At 58.4% G+C, this 20,038-nt stretch overlaps 6 protein-coding genes across 6 annotated transcripts; 1 reads left to right on the forward strand and 5 right to left on the reverse strand.

Moving 5' to 3' along the window:
• Window positions 1-26: 26 nt before the first annotated feature.
• Window positions 27-3,932, reverse strand: PSEUBRA_001196 (Transglutaminase-like protein; the record flags this gene model as incomplete). The annotated part of the gene is made up of 1 exon (XM_016434492.2): window positions 27-3,932. One exon carries the CDS (start codon window positions 3,930-3,932, stop codon window positions 27-29), a length of 3,906 nt encoding a protein of 1,301 aa, XP_016294230.2.
• A 555-nt stretch (window positions 3,933-4,487) lies between these two features.
• Window positions 4,488-5,996, reverse strand: PSEUBRA_001197 (Glucose-6-phosphate dehydrogenase, NAD-binding; the record flags this gene model as incomplete). The annotated part of the gene is made up of 1 exon (XM_016434497.1): window positions 4,488-5,996. The coding sequence occupies one exon, from the start codon at window positions 5,994-5,996 to the stop codon at window positions 4,488-4,490; it is 1,509 nt and encodes a 502-aa protein (XP_016294231.1).
• A 4,373-nt stretch (window positions 5,997-10,369) lies between these two features.
• Window positions 10,370-13,480, forward strand: PSEUBRA_001198 (Homeobox domain protein; the record flags this gene model as incomplete). Its single annotated transcript, XM_016434466.1, has 1 exon — window positions 10,370-13,480. One exon carries the CDS (start codon window positions 10,370-10,372, stop codon window positions 13,478-13,480), a length of 3,111 nt encoding a protein of 1,036 aa, XP_016294232.1.
• A 380-nt stretch (window positions 13,481-13,860) lies between these two features.
• Window positions 13,861-14,514, reverse strand: PSEUBRA_001199 (GINS complex, subunit Psf1; the record flags this gene model as incomplete). The annotated part of the gene is made up of 1 exon (XM_059464540.1): window positions 13,861-14,514. The coding sequence occupies one exon, from the start codon at window positions 14,512-14,514 to the stop codon at window positions 13,861-13,863; it is 654 nt and encodes a 217-aa protein (XP_059321123.1).
• Window positions 14,515-15,217: 703 nt separating this feature from the next.
• On the reverse strand, window positions 15,218-16,474 carry PSEUBRA_001200 (Aspartic peptidase; the record flags this gene model as incomplete). The annotated part of the gene is made up of 1 exon (XM_016434495.1): window positions 15,218-16,474. The coding sequence occupies one exon, from the start codon at window positions 16,472-16,474 to the stop codon at window positions 15,218-15,220; it is 1,257 nt and encodes a 418-aa protein (XP_016294233.1).
• Window positions 16,475-17,359: 885 nt separating this feature from the next.
• PSEUBRA_001201 (Protein kinase domain protein) lies at window positions 17,360-19,978 on the reverse strand (the record flags this gene model as incomplete). The annotated part of the gene is made up of 1 exon (XM_016434504.2): window positions 17,360-19,978. The coding sequence occupies one exon, from the start codon at window positions 19,976-19,978 to the stop codon at window positions 17,360-17,362; it is 2,619 nt and encodes an 872-aa protein (XP_016294234.2).
• Between the last annotated feature and the right edge of the window lie 60 nt (window positions 19,979-20,038).

Below are 20,038 nucleotides of genomic sequence, written 5' to 3' on the forward strand. Positions count from 1 at the left end.
ATGGTGTGATGTGAAGAGGGAATGAGTCACTTCTTGGGCGTGAGCTTGACTGTGATGCGACGGCTGGTGCGACGACTGGATGGCTCTTCGTCTGCGGTTGGGGCGTCGAGTTGGACGACGATCCCGTCATCGGCTTCGGCGTCGTCGTCGACATCTGTGTCTGGCTCGGCGTAGGCCTTGCTCGTGCGGGAACGGGCGCTGCGGCGGGCCGAAGTGGGTTCTGCCTGGACAGTCTTCGATGGCGTCGTCGGGGTTCGTCGCGGCCGTTTGGCCGGTGTTGATGATGCTGGTTCTGCCGCCTCGTCGGAGCGAGTTGCCGACTTGCGCGGTCGTTTCGCCGGTGGAGCCTCGGCTGGCGGAGGGGAGGGGCTAGCGTCCGAGCTCGTGTTGCCGTCGTCCGGGTGGCTAGATGTGGACGCGAGCTGCGCAAGCGAGATGATCTTCTTGCGTTTGGATGGGGTCGATGCTGCTGTGGATGGTGCGGATGTCGGTTCAGGGATGTCGTCCATCGGTGTGTCGATGTCGAGGTCTTCCGCTGTCGTGTCGAGTGACACATCAGCCGCGGGCTCGGCAGCATCGGACTTGGGAGCAAAGAAGCGACTCTTCTCCCCACCATCCTGCTCATCGCCAACGCTATGGTCCTTCACAGACTTCTTCTTGCTCCCCTTCGACTCCTTGATCATCTTATCCCCGTACTGCTCCTTGACGCGTTTTGCTATGCGAACAGCGTTGATAAGCTTGCGCCAATTCTTCATCGCCCGCTCCATCTTCTTGGTCTGCTGTTTCAGCGCGTCCTGCTGTTCTTGCTGCCAGAAAGCTTCCTCCACCAGCTCGGCGTTCTGCTGGGCGACAACGACACCTGTGATCTTGGGCATGCCGCGCTGCTTGCGGAACTCGAACCCTGTGATCGCCTCTGCATACGGCACGCCGAGTTTCTTGGCAACTTTGGCCACGCCGCTGTACGCCAGGTGCACAGCGCCAGCGGGCAGCATTGAAGGCACGAACAGGTCGATGTTTCCGAACCCGTTGGTGGGGATCACGCCGTCCTCCCCGACCGGCGGAGGCACGTACAGCTGCGTCTGAAATTCGGCGTACAACCCTTCCTGTGCCACCTCCCTGCCTTCCAGCTTGGCCTGCTCCTCGGCTCGCTTGTTGGCCAACGTATACCCACGCGATTTGACCCACTTCAGCGCTGCCTCGCCGTCCTTGACCACCCGACCCTCGTTGAACCACTGTCGCGAAGAGCGCAGCGTCTGCACGTCCGACTTGGCGAACACGGGCGTGCCCTGAAACGTCGCAATCTGCCGTCGGGGGAAGATGACCTCGTCTCGCTTGAGGAATTTTTCCAAAAAGTAGATCGGATGGTCTTTGAAGCCGTTCATGGACGACGGCATGGGTTCGCGGGAGCTGTTGTCCTGCAGCTCGGCGTCTTCCATCGCATCGCGGTCGAGCTTCTGCGGGCGATGGATGGAGCGGACGACTTTGGTCCACCAGTCCTCCTCGCCTTTGGCCCGGGTCGGTGGACGCAAGCGTGAGACGCGCGAGTTGAGCGTCTTGGTGTATCGCGCAGTGACGTCGCGCGCATAGCCATCCTCCTCGAACGCGACGACGTAGATTAGCTTGTTCTGCCTGTCAAAGCCGGGCGGCTCCATGTGGCGGTTTCCCGAAGGTCGGATCATGGATCGGACAGGGTCGACAGTGATCCACTTTTGGTAGGGTTTGGAGAACACTTCGACCCACATGGTCGGCGGCGCTTGCAGATCGACCGGGTCCGCAGTCGTGTCGTCCCCCGCCACCTCGGAGTCCTTGAGCTGCTTAGGACGGAAGGCACGCAGCTTGATCTTGTGCTCGACTTTGAGGGGCGCCTTGAGGTTCTTCCATTTGTCGGGGCGATAGTCCTCGTCAGAGCTCTTTTCCCGATTGCCGGGCAGGGGCTCGATCTCGATGGTTTCAATTTGGCGAGCTTTGCCTTTTCCCTTGACGGTGGCGGTGACGATCGCGTGAGCTTTCGTCTTTTTTGAGCTGGAGACGTATCGAGTGGAAGAAGCGTCCGAAGCGGTATCGTCCAGAGTAATGGGTGAGCTCTGGTCACCCCGACGGGCTGGCTTGCCCTTGCCATTGGGTGTCTTGGCTGCAGCGCTGAGGACCGCTTTCTTGGTGAGATCCTCATTATCTTTGGCGGTCTTGCCACCGACAGCAGCTTTTCGCTTGCTTTTGCTGGTATCGCTGGCTCTCGCCTCGTCTGCGGATGATAGCGAATCGACGCTGATCGCTCGCACGGATCCTTTGCTTCGTGCAGTCGACGATGCTCCCGATGCACTGTAGGTGCCATCCTCGTCATCCGAAGTGAACTCGTTGACCGGCTTGGAGGCGAATCGACGTGATGCTGATTTCTTAGCTCCAGCACGGAGCTTGTTGGGCTTCTTGTCCGCTTGACTACCAGGCTGAGCGGTGTTTGCAAGCTTGCTGGCACCCACGCTCCACGATAGCGGTTGTGGACTTACGACAAGCCGAGCTGGGATACCTATAGAGCGACACAGGGCGCAGAAGAGCTGAGCGCTCGTCTCTCTTGAACCCGATCGTTCTTCCGCACGCTTTTTCAACCCTGCAGGAGAAGCGATGTCCTCTGCTGCTGGGAGAAGACGCAGATAGATGGGTCGGATGGCTGAGCCTGGCGCAAAGATGGTGATCTCCATCGCCTTTGTCGGTGGCTTGAGCGAGACGGCCGCCGAGGTGCCATTCGATGAGGTGTCCCTGGCTTTGCCTTTGCCCTTGCCTTGCCCATTCGCCTCCGCGTCCGTCTTGGCTTGCCGCTCTTTCGCTTCTTTGTATCGCAATTGCTCCCTTCGCTCTCGTCGATGACGTTGTTCTCGCTCCGAAGCTGTTTCGACGATCCAGCCGTCGACCCGTCTTCCGGAGCTCGGGATGACACCGGTCGCAATGTCCTGGTCGGGCTGACGGAGGGCCGACTTTGCCACCATGGTGGGATCCAGGCGGAATCTCGACGACCACCAGTGCACCAGATCCGAGAGGAAGCTCTCGAACATGCGGATCCTCTCGCGCTGCTCTGTGACCTTCTTCGGATGGATTGACCGAAGCTTGGTGATGAGGTAGTCTGGCACTGTTTCCGCCAGCGTATCGCGGAGCTGGCCGTCGTTGCACCACTGGTTGCGCACCCGAGTGTGAGCAAGCATGGACAGAACAAGGAGCTTATGGGCGGTGATCCGATTCTGTCGGTCGCGAGGCGTGAGGAAGTTGTTTGACTTTTGCTTGGGAGAGTCGGTCTGTTTGCTAGTCTTGCTGCCCATAGAGATCTCGACGCCACGATGCTGACCCTTGCCGTCTTTGAAGATGGGGATCTGCTTGGACCCAGAGGAACCATCGTCGGCAGCCTGATCTGCGTCCTCCTCTATGCCGCCTTCTCCGTCGTAGTCGCCGGTGCCGTCGCCGTACTTGGCTTGAATATCGCGGTAGGCAGCCGCGTACATGTCCTGCAGATCCTGTGCCGACTGATCTGCTTCGACGTCAACGTCCTCCATGTCGAGGTCGTCACTGCCTGCCTGAGACCCTTCAGCGGTTGCCTGCCCTTCCACGTCGACATCCTCAAAGTCGGACATGTCCATGTCATCGTGCCCATTCTGGCCGTGACCCAGAGACTCGTCAGCCGAGATCTCTACGATGTCCTGTGAAGATGGCTGCTGGTTGGAAGACTTTGACGAAGCACTCGGTTTGGCTCGTGGCGCTGCAGCGGCCTTGTTTCGTGAAGGCATGCTGCTGATCGCTTTGAAAGATGCAGCGACGCTCTCCTCATCCGACGAAATAGATTGAATGTCAAAGACCTCCTCTGGCCCTGCTTCTGGGCGGTCCCAGTCGTGAGCGAGCTTGGGCGGCTTCCGAGCTTGACGTCCGGTAGGCTTACGCGGCGAGCTCATCTGAAAGTAGAGACGTTTGCTCGTTGTGGGCTTCTCGAGCACATCTTGCGATGGACAAGAAGTTGTGCGCACTGCTTGCTCGTATGGTGAGAGAAGGAAAGAGGAATCGAGATGGCGAGCATACAAGTCTGACGTCGAGTAGTTCGGCAATGCTTTTCTAGCTGCAGCGACTCAGCCATGCAGCCGCCGAATTTGTTCGGGGTCTCGTGCAGCTGTCCAAAGTGGAGGAAAATCAGCGACTCAGCCTGAGTCAGCCTGGTCGCAGCTTCCGATTTCGGAAGCTTCGATGCTGCTTCAAGCCGGTCCTCACCAGTCAGTCAAACGGCAAAGGACGTCTCACACTCGAGCCGAGAAGCTGTCAAGGAACACCTCACTAGCACAAGCCTGCTGTTTTTTATCTCATCTGAAATCATGTTGAGTATTAGGAGGATCCTGTCTCGAGATGCAGTGAGGAATTCAAGCTCAAAGAACTGAGGCCGAAGAAACGACTGGAGTTGACCCCTTCAGCAGAGATGGTGTGACCTTTGCACAGCTTTGCACCCTTCCGAAGTCCGTTCACATCTTTCCTTGCACCTTCTTGACGTTGGTGGTGGGCCATTCGTACGACTCGTTGGTGCGCTTGTAGCCGTAGCGAGCGATAAAGTCGTTGAGCGAAGCGGGACCGCGGCTGCCGTACTCGTAGGGTTCGTTCTTGATCTTGCCTTCGTCAATGGCGTGCAGCAGAGGTGTGAAGATGGCCCACGAAACGTCGAGCTCGTCGTCTCGCACAAAGTTGGAGTGGTCGCCGTTGAGCGCGTCCAGGATGAGCGCCTCGTACGCCTCGGGAATGCGCACCTCGGAGAAGCGCTCCTTGTAGGTCAGGTCCAAGTCAGCGGGCAGCGTAGCCATCTCGAGACCGGGCTTCTTGGCGTTGATCTTGAGGTAAGCTGCCTCATCTGGCTGGATGCGAATCACGAGCTCGTTGCGGTCAATGTTGTTGAACAAGCCCTCGGGGGTGTCCTTGAATTGGACGCGGATCACCACCTTTGCCTCATCAAGCGCCTTGCCCGCCTTGAGGATGAAGGGAACGCCCTTCCATCGGTCATTGTTGACGTGCAGCGCCAAGGCGGCAAAGGTGGGGCAGTTGCTATCCTTGGGAACGGTGTCGTCGTCCTTGTAACCGGGCTTGCCGTTGCCGGCAGTGTACTGGCCGATGAGAACATCCTTCTCCTCGATAGCCGGAACCGACTTGAGCACCTTGACCTTCTCATCACGGATGTCCTCTGCCGAGAACGACTTGGGTCGCTCCATGGCCAGCAGCGACAGAACCTGCGACAAGTGGTTCTGCTGAATGTCACGGATGATACCGAATTCGTCAAAGTAGCCGCCTCGTCCCTCGGTACCGAAAGGCTCCTTGAAGGTGATCTGCACATTGTCGACGAGCTTGTTGTTGAGACTGGCGTCGATGAAGGGGTTGCCGAATCGCATGATGAGCAGGTTCTTGACCATCTCCTTGCCGAGGTAGTGGTCAATACGGAAGGTCTCCTCTTCCTTCCAGAGACCCTTGAGCGCGCCAATCATCTCTCGGCTGCTCTCGAGGTCCTTGCCGAAGGGCTTTTCAATGACGATGCGGTTGTTGCCCTTTTCTGAGTAGCAGTTCTTCTTGAGACCCTTTGCAACGACGGTAAAGACGTTGGGGGGCAGCGCCATGTAGAAGAGACGGCTGGGGTGGTCGTGCTTCATCTCGGATTCGATGCGCTCCATCTCCTTGTTGAGGTTCTGGAACGACTCGTCTTCGTCGTACTGACCCGAGATGTACTGGCAAATCTCGAGGAACTTCTTGACATCCTGCTTACCCTGCTCATCGTCAACATTCTTGAGGTGGCCGGTGACCTTTTCGGCAAAGGCGTCCTTGTCCATCTTTGTTCGTGCATAGCCGATGATGTGGGTGGTTTTGGGAAGCAGACCGAGACGGAAGAGGTTGAAGAGGGCGGGGAAGGTCTTCTTCTTTGCAAGATCACCCGAAGCACCAAGGACTACGATGATGGTGTCATTGTCGAAAGCGGGGGCGTTGCTGGCAGGCATGATGGCTTGTGGGACCGATTCCGAGCTGTGGGAGAGGTGGGTGTTCCGAACGGAGGATTGCGACTCGACTAGCGAAGGTTAGCTAGCTCGTTCAGATGCTGACTGAGACCGTGGAGATTCTCGTGACGAACACCGGAAGGATCCGAGGAGTGACGGAGTTTGACGAAGCCTGCGTGGGGCGTGTCCAAACGGGATGCAAGTCGCCGATGTTGAAGCTGTTAGCTGTGGAGCGATGCGATCACGGATGAGGAAGAGAGGACGAATGTGACCGAGATTGGCAGTGATCAGGAGCGAAGGCGGCAATCACAGAACAATCTAAGAGATGATGAGTGGGATGAGGCAAGGAGGAGGAATACAGACGCACACAAGGACGGACCGACTGCGATGAAAGCCGAACGGAATTTCAGCACACGCCAACGCCCTCTGTCCCGCTCAGGACGAAAGAAGATTTGCGACACAGACAGAAGCTCCTCCGCACGGACGAGCCGCCTTGCCTGACTCAATTGTGACAACTGCTTTCTCAAGACCTAGTTCCGCCGCTTCATCTCAGTAGCATCGTGTCTGGATGGTAGTTCTCGTCGGTCTATCCGCCTCTGGGCCGGCTTGTAGCAGAACCGAATGATAATGCTGACGCTGGGAGATTTAGACTCTTCGGCTCAGCGCTTCAGCCAGAGGGTGAGCACGGACGCAGAAGTATTTGAGCCTCGCTGCTGGCTGCTGCTGTTGATTTTCCGGCCTTTTCTTCCTCTGTGACGTCCCTGCGATTATCATGCATGCCAATTTGGGTGAGCAAGATCAGATCAGCGAGTTGTCGTCACCGCAAAACTCTGGTGGCCTGCACGCAGCAACTTCGCCGGGCCGCTCCCTGTCGACCCCATCATCCACCACAAGATCGACGTTGCTTCTCTGAGAAGAAGAATAGCTGCATCCTGCCGCGATTTGCCAACCACTGCAATGGTCCCAGGGCGACCAAGAACAATGACAGCCTGCTACCATATGGGAGAGGGTGATGTGACGAGTTGTGGGTCGGCCTCTTTATCGGCGTGTGACTGACAAGTTTTGGCAGAGGCGCATCATCGATCCACGACTGATAAGGATCATCTGCCTCCTTCTTTCGAGATTTTCCTCCACTTGGGCCCTCATCACGCAGCAGAGCTGAGCTGCAGAAGGTTCACGATTTTCCTAGCAGGTGTCAGATCCGGCTGAGCCCCGCAGTGGTCCGCTCAGCGCTTTTGGAAATTGGCCAACGGGCAAACGGTCCGCAGCTGCACGGCCTGACGAGATTGCCGGTTGACGTGCAGCAGAGCCATTTGGATTCAGGCATGCTTCATGTTGGATAGATTCTGCTCGCAGCTTCATCTATTGCCTCAATACTCATCAGTCGAGAGGCAGGATCTGATTCTGGTCAGCCGGGATGAATCATAAAACGGGATGACCAAGGTTGCAAGGGCCATCTTACCGTCTTGACGAGCTATTCAGAGAGAAGCGGCGCAAACAGCCAATTCCAGCTCGTAGCGGAACGCGCGGACCGGCGTAGAAAGCCGCCCTTTTTCGCGAAAGCCGACCTGCAGTGCATCGCTTGACATCCGCTAGTCACATCGGGAGCGCCTTGGTCACGCTCAGCCAGGGCTTGCTTCCCACATTCGGACACGACCCGAATGGCCTCCTCTAGTCACGGTGCGTGCTGTCAGGTCACGTAAACGAGAGCCATCCTTTGCGATCGCGGCTTAGTGGCAGCAAATACTGCGGCAGAATGGCACTACGCCCTGGCGCCCAATGCCACTGAAGAGCCCCGGCTGATCCACGTTGTATGGACTCAGCCTCGTCGAGAAGCTCAGCCTCACTCCCTGGTATAAGCGATCGTGGGCTGTCCTCACGCGTGTGTGCGTCTTGGGCTAGCCAAAGTCTGGCTTCGCAGTCCATACGGCGCACTGAGTGATAGATCTTTGACTTCAGACAGTGGATCCGACCTGTGTGGGGTTGGTTGGGGAGTCGAGCAGGCTCTGGCTAGCTCCTTCCGTCGGATAGGTAGCGTCCCCGAGGGGTACTCTGCGGGGCTGGATCACTCGTCAGCCTCCACAGTCTAGGCTCAACAGCTGTACAGATGGAGCGAGTCGTTCGCTCATTTCCGCACTGCCCTCTTCTTCATACTCCACGACACATACGGAGAGGAGCAAGCACCTACACAAGCTCAGCCTTGGCATCATATTCTAGGAGCTGAACCTGCACTTCTCCATTGCGACTTGGTGCTATGTCCTCGTCGCCGCCATCGGCTTCTGCATGCGCCAGAGCCCTCGCCAGTAGCCTTCGACCATTCTGTGCAGAGCGCAGTTCCCGATTCGATCAGAGCGCCCGGTATTGATCTATTCGAGTCCGACAAAGGTACCTTCATTCCCACGAGCCTGTCGGCGGTGAAAACTCCACCGTTCCGTTGGTCACGCTAATCACTAGAGTGTCCTGCTCAAGCGCCGTACGCGGCTCAGCACGCAGCGCGGAGCGCCTGGACCTCGAACTCACCGCTTTCACAAAGCCGGCACCGGGAGCCAAAGGCCTCAACAATTAGCTGGAGTGGAACGATGCGTAGCAGAGCTTGCCATGCCACTCGCCTCGTTAAGACATAGTCTCGTTGCGTCCGTTGCGATGACATCAAGTCGGCTCGCCCAACTTGTTGCTGGATCAAAGACATCTGCTGCCTCCTTTGAAGAGCTCAAAGACGTATAGAAGCTGCGAATCGTCACCTCCTTGCTACGACGCTTCGCTCTGCTTCTGGTCAAGCTCGAGGCCTGTGTTGCCAATGTCAAGGCGCTTCACGCTACTGCAGCAGTGCAGGATCACATGGGCCCATTAACAAGCACGGTTCCCCACTAATATACAGCCCACAAACTCTACTATGACCCACCTTGAAGGCCGTCCAGCTTGGCATATCGTCCACCTGAATGCCCTTCTTCGGGTGCAACAGCGCCTCGCTGCTTGCGGTCAATCCTCGTAAATGAACATATCTCTCGTCCTTCGATCAACGGACAAAGTCGACAGTCTTTTATGTAGGGCCATAACACGGACCTCTCAGACAAAGTAGATAAAGGTCCTCGTCGATCTCGATCGACGTCGAGTTCATCTTTCATTCCTCTCAGTATCCGACCAGCGACATCCCCTCCTGCCTAACAAATTTAGGCTCTTGACAGGTAAGTCCATTTGCCCTCTCAAGCGCAACTGTCACATGCACCCGCGGCGTTTTCTTCCTCGTTTGCCATCCCACACTTTTGGTCGCCGACATCCGTTCTCGCTGTCCACATACAGCCTTGGCGGATCCCACTGCGCTTCCCTACCGACGTCGAGCAATGCGAGACCAATCCATCCCACTCCGCATCGATTGCGCTGAGCATCATTGATTGGACCATCCAATCTTTGTTGTCCAGCTTTTGGTGGGACGATGGGAAAATCAAGGTTTTCGGAGGCTGGGATTGCATTCTTGCATCGTGCGTGGCGACCCGTATGCGGCCTTTCAGGTCACAGGGCAAAAGTTTTCTCGTTCCCAGTCCCACCCGCTCCAAGCGCCCAATCCTCAATCCCACGCCCACAGCTTCGAGCTTCGGCTTTGGCTTGCGCGATGTCGGGTTGCCTTTTGACGTCTGCGCCCCACCAAGCTGCAGCTGCAGCTGCAAAGCGAGAGAAGCTTTCTGTCGGCTCTGGAAAGCTCACACTTTCGGTGCAAGATAGGTACATGTCATGGCTTGCTCTGTCGAAATACCGAGCCTCGACCGGACCCTGACCTGCCCTGTCCGTCGCCGTCGTGATTCAATGCTTGCTTTCCGTGCGCACTCGCTCTCGGACTGAAACCCTACAATGCTTTGTTGTGTGGGCTGTAACGACACTTTCATCATTGTTGCTGTCGTCGGCTTCATCGCAGCACCTGCCTCGGCTCGTCACTGTGCAACAGCCGCCGAAGCCACCGGTCGCGCATCCTGATTCTCCCACACGAAACGCACCTGCGAGTATCGTGCATCGAGACTCCCGTTCACAGACGGAAGGCCCAAGCCGCTCGCCTTCGCTCGCCTTTCGGTCCACAAGGACTCAGCACGGCCTCTCGAGCCCAGAACCAGTGCACGCCTGCGCCGAACAGAAAGCGCAGTTCCTGTGTGCAAACGTCGTGCGGCTGTGTCCTTCCTTGTTCTGGCTCGTCCTGCGCTTTTTCTTTGTGTACTGACCCACGCACAAATATTGCACCTCCTTCTTTGCTTCCTCTGCCCTCTGCTTCGTTCATCACCTGCTCATATATCGCTCCTCCACGACTCGTTCCTCTCATTCCACGTCCATTCCTTACATTGCGGGGGGTTCCTGCTCATTTCTCATTTCATCTCCGTTCTTTCTCCGACATGTCGCAGCGACCCCAACGAGCTGCGGCACTCCAAGCCACCCGGGCCACCGCCGCAGTCCTGTCTTCACACCGACGTAGCGACCCTCAAGCTTCCACCATCGCCAACTCTCCATCCCTCGTCAAGTCGGAGCAGCGGGGCTACGAGGATCGAAAGCTGCCCCCCATGGACATCGACATGCAAAGGTCCGCTCATCAGGATCTGCGCAGGCTGGACCCCATGGGCCATTCACTTGCTTCCGTCGCTGGGTACGACAGCGCCAACGGCTCCTACGGCTCCGATGCTTTTCAGACGTACTGGTCGAGTCAGGATCATTCATCTGCAGCCGCTCATGCTGCGATCCAGGAAGGCTCGAGCTCGTCTCATCAGCCGCCGCAGAAGTGGGAGGCTACTGACAGCCAGCCGCATTCCACACCGCGCTACGACTCGGTTAACACGCACAACATCTTCGACCTTCACTATCCGTACGGCCCGCAAGGAAACTCTCTCGGACTCAAAGGAGCCTCAGGTCTCAACGCTGGCTTGAATGGAGACCTCGACCTCGCCGACAGTATGCATCGTTCGCACCGAGCGCTCGACGCGCCTTCCTCCCAAGCTTTAGCGCTCATCGATAGTCTGCCCTTCAAGGCCAGCTCCAGCGGCGACAATGACTCGTACGAAGACAGCACCGACTCGGATCTTCCTCCAGAGAAGAAGAAGCTCTCGGCGGCCTTCCGACCTCGGGGACGAAAGAAGCGAAACAAATGCACACCCGACCAACTGCGCAGTCTCGAGGCCTTCTTCGAGAAAAACCGCAACCCGACCGGCCGTATCCGCCACGAGCTCTCACGAAAGCTGCGCATGCCAGAACGCAGTGTCCAGGTCTGGTTCCAGAACCGCCGTGCCAAGCTCAAGGTCGTCGAGCAGAGAGGCGAGACCGCCCTCGACTCCAGCAGAAAGAAGAGTTGCAGCATTCAGCTCAGCGACAGGGACACTTATAAAGCAGCCAGCTCGGCTGGTCGGTCAGCGCGCGATGTGATCGACGAGAAGCCTTCCGTCACCGCCATGCCTACCTCCGCCTTGTGCATCGGAACGTGGCGACGCGTGTCGCCGCTCATCTGCTTCTTTTCTCGTCGAATGCAGTCCCTGACGTGGTACCTCACCAGCGAATCGATCGGCTTCAAGCTTGAGGTCCCGTGGACCGCCATCAGCGCTGCTTACTTTGACGGACCCAAGGAACCGACCATTGCTGAACGGGCCGAGGGTGTTCGTGTTCCTCTTGGCCAATTCGTCATCGACCTCGAGCGCCCGCCGACCTTCTTCATGGAAGTGTTCAGGTCAGCACCGGCTAAGAACGGCAGCGCCGAAGAGCCCAGAGTCAGCTGGCGGCAATGCGAGGACTTCACCGAAGATCATCAAGCTATGACTGTCAGCAGACACATTCTGAACGGTCCCTACGAGGAGCTCCGAAGTGCAGTACAGTCGCTGGCGGCTTGCAACGAGGTGCTTCGCAATCTTATCCAGTTTCGAGATCAAGATCTACGAGCGGCCGGCGCCATCCCTACCGGCACCGGCTCGACCGCCGACAACTTTGGCGTGGTCAACAACGTCGACTATCGATCCGCCGGTCCCAGCGTGCCCTCGCTCGACATGTCGCCCGCCCTGCCCGGTGTCGACATGTACGGCCACGGTATGCAGATGCCGATGCAAGCTACGGCCATGTCGAGCTCGTCGAGCTTGCAGAAGAGTGCTGCATGGAACCACTTCCGTACACCCATGCGACTCGGCGCTGAACACAACTGGGAGTTTGACAGCCCTGCTAGCGTCACCACCAACCTGTCCGACGCATCGCTCGACAGTCATCAGCGTCATCCGCTCGGCTATAGTCCTTACGGCGTGCCGACGTCGATCGAGGCGAGCCCTCGCTCAGGGCTGGGAAGCTCGATGGACTTGAACACGCTTCGCATCGACGCAGCTGGCATGTCGACGGCCAACTATGCTGCTGCGGGCAATATGACTCTGATGAGCGACGGCTCCATGAATGGCTCGCGAGCTCATCTCGGCGGTTGGGATAGCCGGCTCAGCTACGACGCGTCGGGATCCCAGCACATGGACGCACAGCACTACTCGCTTGCTTCGTCGAGCATCCTGCCGGGAGCTACTCAGCCATCGTCGCATTTTATGCAGTCACTGGGCAGTTTGCATTCGGCGGGAATGGACACGAGCAACGCCATGTCGTACAGTCGCTATGCCGGCGAGCGACAGGACTGCTCTGCTCAGTCGATGAACGAGCATGGGATGGATCAGCATCAGCATCAGCACCATCACCACACCGGCGAGTCTAATTTTGGCACGTCCTACCCGCAAGAAAACCCTCACGGCGTGTATGACCACAGGGAGGCGCCCAGCGATCCCAGCGCCATCCACTCGGGCTCCGTGCTCATGTCCAGGCGCTTTTCGCACGCCGAAGGAGCGTACCGTGGCGACTATCCCCAAGATGTGGGCGAGAACGAGACTCGACCCAGCTCGCAGGGAGGAAGGCCATCCTCCGCGTCCCAGCTTTCTGTCAAGTCCATGGCCTCGACCGCCAACGCCAAGATCTCGTCGTTCGAGGAGGATGCCTTTTCCGCCAAAACTCCGACGCACCGCACGTCGTTCGGCAACCTTCTGCAGCTGAGTCACATCAACGGCCAGGATCAGAGTGTGTATGCCGATCGACACGCGATCGACGCGTCCTCCTTGCCCACAGCCAGAGCCGCCGATTCCAGCTTCGAGGACGAGAACACGGCTCAGGGCAGAGCGCGTTCCAACACTTATCGTCCGTCCACGCATGGCGGCGGCCGCGTGGCTGGCCTGTCGTCTCCTATGCAGCGGTCGGACCAGGATCAGGATCAGGACCAGGATCAGGATGCCGAGGGCGAGTACGTCGGTGCTGACGGCCACAAGAACGATGATGGCGATGACGACGGCGATTCGCTGTCGGAGGACGATGCTGAGGGGTCTTGCGATGAAGACGAGGGGACCGGCAAGAGGTGTGCCACTGCTGCCACCGAGGCCGAGTCGCCCGGTTTGCTGTCGTTGTCGTCCAAGCATCCAGACTCGCCCGTGCCTCAGATCGAAGAGCTGCCGTGAGTGCTCCGCTGGTCCGCTGTCGTTCGTCAGATCCTGCTCCCTCGTCTGTCCCTGTCTTCAAACTTGTAGATGTGCCCTCCATCATTCCCCGGTCCGATTGCGTTCGCTCCACCTCCATCATCCTCACTACGTTTTCTACACATGTTGCTCCGTCTAATGTGTCAATGTCACCATTCGCTTCACTTCCGTGGCCGAGCGTGCATGAGGTGCGATGGTCGATGTGCTGAAAGTGTGTGTGATGCGATGCGGTGCGGGATACGAATACAAGCCCTGGTCGAGACTCCCCCCTCCTGCCCCCTTCTCCCATCCTAGCGGTCATCCTCCGGACTTCCAATCTTAGTCGAACGCCCCTGACCCCCCTGCCTCCTCCTGTCTCGCCACTACCCACTGCCATCCACAACACTCACCCACCCCCTCCCGATCAACCCCCTCACATCGCTCCTCGCAATCGTAACCGTCTGGTCCTTCCTCAGCGTCGTCGGCGCCACCTGATTGCTGCTCAGCCAAACGTCCTTTAGATCCCTTTCCACCTTCACTGTCACCAACAGCTCTGTGGGCACGCTTTCGGCCACTTGACCATCCAACACGTCCAACCGCAAGCCGGGGCTCAGGTCGAGATAAGCCATTTTTCCACGCTGGAGCAGCTCCGCATAGCGTCGTAGGGAATCCTGTTCTGCTGGACTTAATGATGTCCGCAACCCTGGTTCGCGAGCAAGCAGGATCGCTAGCGAACTGTGTCTTGCCAAATGGCTGCACACGAGATCGAGTCGCGTATTGTGGTACAGCAACAACGCACGACGGTTGTACCCCACAATCAAGTGCAGCATCAACAGCTGACTCTGCAACCCCGCCACCTCGCTCGGGGCCAGGTGTGGATCGGACAGCGTGGTGAGCAGCGAAGTGAGGTGCGCGTGAAGTTGTTTGGTTTCCAGCACGAGAAGTCGGATCAGGTCGTCGTTGTACGGTTTGAGAGTGTCGAGGTTCAAACAGGCTTTGGCCTCGGTGGCCAGTTTGAGTGCGGAGTCGCCGAACATTGCTCGGTTGTGGGCGAAGGAGGTGGATGAGAGGGTATGCTGGCGTGGATCAGCGTCGTTGAGCAAGGATGCGGTGATATGCTGGGTGCTGTCGAATCGACGATTGTTTGCTCTGTGAGGCGGCGAGAGAGCTGGATGCTGGCGTTTCGAGGAAGCGAGGCTGAGAAAAGGAGGCTGTTGATGCGGACCTTGCGAGCTCGCATAGATGACGATGGTGCGTGAGAAGGACGGTGGGTGATGTAGCTGGTCAAGAAGATGCGGTTTTCGCAAAGTGTTGGTCTCGACCCGAAATTGCACGCGACCCTCCCAACGCGCCCCTCGCGTAAATCACCTTTCCACCCCGCCCCCCTCCTTTCCTCAACACACGCTCACTTTCAACTGCTCTCCGCAATCTTCACCGTCACACAGTGCGATATGACGATCCAACGCACCCACTGCGTTGGACCTCTGACTCAGCCTGCAGCCGCTCATTTTCACTCTGGCGCTCCTGTCACAAGTGTATCGCCAACCTTGTCGTGCAGTTCGAGCGATCATGAAAATGTAATTGCGATGCGAGAGTAAAGTCATTGAAGGGAAAACAAAGTCGGAATCCTACGAGAGGTCTTGGACCGTGAGAATTACTGGTACTGGTACGGCAAGCAGACCCGGAGGTGCGTCAAGATACGCTCCCGCCATGTCGTCAAGATACCCAAGCGACAGTTCCTCACTTGGCAGTCGCAAGACCGACGGCGTTCCTACCAAGATCGTACACCGAGTAGTACTTCCTCAGGAAGACATCACCAACGATCAACATGTCGGCGAGGGGACCGGGGAGGTTGATACCGGAGAAGGACGAGATGCACGAGCCCTGGACCTCGAGCACGTAGTCCTTGCCCTCGAGCTTGAACGGCTTGCCGTCAATGTAGAACGTCAGGGGTGGCAGGTCCTTGACCTTTTCGCAGTCGACCGAGTACTGGCCGTTCCACGACTTGGTAGCGCCGATCTCGGCGTTGAGGATCTCAGCGGTGTCGGTGGCCATGGCGATGAGGGATGTACCGGTGTCGATGGCAGCGGAGCCGTTGTCAAGCTCAAGCTCCTCGTCACCGAGTGCGAGCTTGTCGAGCGCAACCTCCCAGTAGCCCTTGCGCTTGACGGGCGCCCAGTGGATCTTGCCGCTGTAGTGGCTCTCGTCGATACCGCCAAACACGGCCTCGCCGCCGTCCTGCTCGGAGCTGCCGAGGTAGAACGAGACCTGAGGAGCGTCGAGCAGGCCCTGGTCGATCATCTGGTACATGGGTGGCACGATGCCGTTGACCGAGATGGTGTCGTAAGCGAGACCGAGGATACCGTCAAACTTGCCGAAAGCGAAAGCGAGACCGGGCTCGCTGGTGGCCTCGGCAAAGTCCTGACCCTTGATGGTCAAGTCGCCGATCTTGAGCACATCGTTGGACACAATACCCTCCATGGAGCCGGAGCCGTACTGGATCTTGAACTCGGTGCCGTTCTTCTTGTACGAGGACGAGGCGGAGCTGTCGTACTTCTTGTGGAGGAAGCAGGCGATGGACGAGCACTTGGTGGAAGGAACCCAAAGGTTGGAGGAACCGGTGTCGAGGATGACCTTGAAAGGCTGAGCGGGGGTTCCGAGCTCAATGTCGCAGAAGTACTGGGCGTTGAGGAAGTCGGTGAGGGGAACGCCGTGGCCCTTCTTGGCCTCGGCGTACCAGGCAGCGGCCTGCTTGGTGTCGGCGATGGGCTGGATGCTGAAGTCGTGCTCAGGGTTGGCAGAGAAGGGAGCCTGCTTCTTGAAGTTGCCGCCGCCGTACTTGAGCTGAAGGATCTCGGCCTGGGCAGCGAGACCCTCGAGGGTGAGCTCGCGGGAAGGGGTGACCTTCTGGAGCTTGGCCTTGTGAACGCCGGCATCGACGCCAACAAAGGCGGTGGCGAGTGCGGCGACGAAGGTGAGGGAGAGGTTGAGCTTCATCTTGGGTGATCTTGAAGGGAAGCGGGGATGACTTGATGGAGATGGTGGTGAAGGCGAGAGATACAAAGATGCGGGGAGCAGATATGAGCGATCGACCGTCCGTCTGACTTGCTCAGCCAAGTCAAGGGTGCGGGTGTGGATGGACCGACTGCAGCAGACTCAGGCTCAGGCACGCTCAGCCTCGCTCCCACACTGACGGTCTGCGCGCAGAATCGAGGGTCCAACCGGGCGCAGCGCTGCGCAAGCACGCATGCAGACTGGCTGATTGTCCTTCAAGAGTGGAGGGTGAGGCAACTGCAAAACGGCAGTTCGGCAGAGGCTCCCTCTCTCCTGAGCCGAAAGAGAGAGAGAGGGGCTCAGCACAAGCCAAGCCATCAGCGCACAAAGCCTTGAAATTTCCAATTTTCTAAAATTGACCGCATTTGTGCTGGTTGAAAATGGCAGCTGAGCGTGAGGCTGTGGTGGCTCGATCGAACAAGCGAGCGAGCGAAGGCCGCGCCAGCCTCTCCTGGTCTCTGTACGGCTACGTAGCCCGGTCAATTCAATTTTGCAGGTCCGCCAAGATGGATGGAATCGTCGATCCATAGACAGGGTTCTGAAGCTCGCCCAGCCACAGAAAAGGGGTCTGCGAGGACTCAAGCGAGTCTGAACCCAGCAGCGATCGACTTTGTTTGGACAGCTGGACCCTTGACTCGCATGTGTCTTTCGTTGTGAGCAAGCTTCAGACCTCAGGCTCCACACAGTGTCGTTGTGTTGATTCCTTCCAGGTGAATGCTATTGGTATTGCCAGGGGCGACTATGAAGCGCAGACGACTTCATGAGCTCTCTTTGCATGATGTGTCCAAGCATCCACGCATTGTAAGGAGACCAGCCTGATTCGCAACCTCACCCCTGCTGCTGATCATCAACGGCGCTACGAGTGACGACAGGGTCAGTCGATCCTGCCGTGGCCACCGTTGCAGTGTCCGTGCCTCTCTGACCCGTCGCCTTCTTTTTGGCCCTTCGCGATTCGTACTCGTGCCACTCGCCCTCCAACGCACTAAGCAGCCCAGCGGGCAGCTCCGCCTTCGGCTCCTGCTCGAAGTACCTCGACGCGAGCGCCTCCTTCGCGCTCCATCTTTTGCGTGGGTCGTACGTCAATAATCCCCGCGCTACCTCGAGCGCCTCCACGGGCAAGTACTTTGCAAAGGCGCCCTGAACATGATCCCTCTGCTCCTGCTCTCCTGCATCAGCGAGCGTGGCAGGCTTGACCATCTCGTACCACGCCAACTTATCCACCTCTGGCCAGTCCTCCTTCCTCACTGGGCCCAGAACATCCGTGATCGCCTGCACCTGTCCCAGTTCCGTCTCGCTCTGGAAAACCGGCTTCTTGACGAACAGTTCGACAAAGATGCAGCCGGCACCCCACATGTCCACCTCGCTCCCGTACTGCGTCTCTCCAAACAGCAGCTCGGGTGGGCGATACCACAGCGTCACCACCCGGTTCGTGTAATCCCCGCGTCTGCGTTTCGCATAAAACCGGGCAAGACCAAAATCGGCCAGCTTCAACCGTCCTTCGTTGTTGAGCAGAATGTTCGATCCTTTGAGATCGCGATGCAGCACCGAGCGACGATGCAGGTAGTCCAGCCCTTCAAACAGCTGTCCCGCCAAGGACTTGAGATGGGCTGGGCTGAACTGAACGGCGGGATGCGCGAGGATGCCGTTGAGATCGTGCTCCATGTACTCGAACACCATGTAGATCGAGCCGCGTGTCACCATCATCTCATGCAACCGCACAACGTTTTCGTGGCGCAATGCTTGGAGCAGCTTGATCTCGCGCATCGCAGTGACGGGGAACCCGTCTTTTTCGCTGTCCATGCGGATCTTTTTCAGTGCGACAAGGGCACCAGTGCGTTCGGAGCGAGCTTTGAAGACTTGCCCGTAGGTCCCCTCGCCCACTTGGTGGATGCTTTCGTACGCTTCGCCGGGCTCCGCGCGAGCCGGCTCGATGGGCGCGGGTGGTGCAGGGGGAGGAGGCGTCGCTGGTCGCTTTTTGACAGTGTCGTCGTGACCATTGCGAGCGCCGTCCTTGGCGTGGGCAGCATCGCGCTCGCGTCGAGATCCAGGTCGGACAGTCTGCCACCCACTCCCGCGGATGCTGCGCTGGTTCGTCTCGACTTCCTGTCGTCGAGGGCCAGTGGGCGGTTGGGCGCCATCAAAGCCGGCACTAGCGCCCGACTTGCGTGTCAGCACATGGCCTCGATCGAGACCCTCGTCGACACGAGGCGGCGTGCGTGGTCGCCTATCATCCGGCGACCTTCTCCGCTCCCGACCCTGCTGATCGCGCCGCTGGGCTCCATCTCGATCCCTACGCCCGCCGCGGGAATCGCTGTCAAAATCGTTGCCGTTGTCGATCCTCCATCGAGCGGGTCGATCGCGCTGACGGTCGGGCTCGGCTGCACGGTCGAGGTCCCGATCTCGCCTTTGTGATCGTGTAGATGCGTTGGATGGTGCCGGTGAGGGTGTGCGGCGTCTGCGATCCGCATCTGGCACGGGAGCGTTTTGATCCTCCTCGCCTGCTTTGACGCCCCATCTGCGCGCCCTCGGAGTCGCTTTCGCTGAGGACGTAACGTCCTTTCGAGTGTCGACGAGACGGTCGCTCGCCCTTGGCGGTGATCTGCGGCGTTCGTACCGGTCGTACCTGTCTGACTGCCTCGCAGTCGTGGGACTCGGCGAGCGTCGTGATGGACGACTGCGGTCGTCCCTCGAAGATCGATCGTCCCAAGAGCGTACAACATCATCATCAGCTGCGCCTCGAAACCGCGAGCGGCCACCGTCAGGAGAGTTGGAACGATCACGCTGCCTCCATGAGTTGCCATCGCGCTTGCGTGGAGATGTGGGCGGGTCATCTCTTGCGCGACCGCCTCTGTTGCGATCCCTAGCGTCGGCCTGAGGAGAGTCGTCTATACGACGACCGCTGTCATCGTACTGACCTCTGGGCGCCAGCTTCGTAGCGCCACGTCGAGGCGCATCGCGGTCAACCCGATCCTTACTATCGTCGAGTCGGGAGCGCAGAGAGCTGTCGGGTCGAGAACGGTTGCCATTCGCATCATTGTCGCGCCGGCCGAGTCGATCAAACAGATCCGGACTGCGAGCTCGTCGAGGTCGATCGTCCTTGTCTCTCGTCGAGTCGCGAGCGGGAGAGGAAGGAATGTGAGTGGCAGCTACGCCTCGTATTGTCAGAGCTGGCGGTTTGCCTGCGTCACGGGTGCTGTCCGAGCGGCGTGGTGAAGAGGGTCCTGCACGATCGTCCGCATCGTTCCGACGATCTCCTTCACGAGCACCAGTGCCAGAGCGTGGCGCCTCTCTCTCGTCAATCCGACGGGTCTTGTTGGGCCGCTCGTAGCGGTCGTCCTGCCTCGGCGATGTTCTTGATCGCTGTGACGGTTCGCCGTTCCTTTCCGGTTCGAAGGCGATGCGATCATCCTCTGCGTTGCGTCGAGGCTGCCATCTGTCTGACGGCATCCTCTCAGGTCGTCGTTCGAGCCAGTGATCGGGTCCCTGACAGTCGAAGAGACTCTTTGC

Source organism: Kalmanozyma brasiliensis, assembly GCF_000497045.1.
Source record: "Kalmanozyma brasiliensis GHG001 unplaced genomic scaffold PSEUBRA_SCAF12, whole genome shotgun sequence".
NCBI lineage: Eukaryota > Fungi > Basidiomycota > Ustilaginomycetes > Ustilaginales > Kalmanozyma > Kalmanozyma brasiliensis.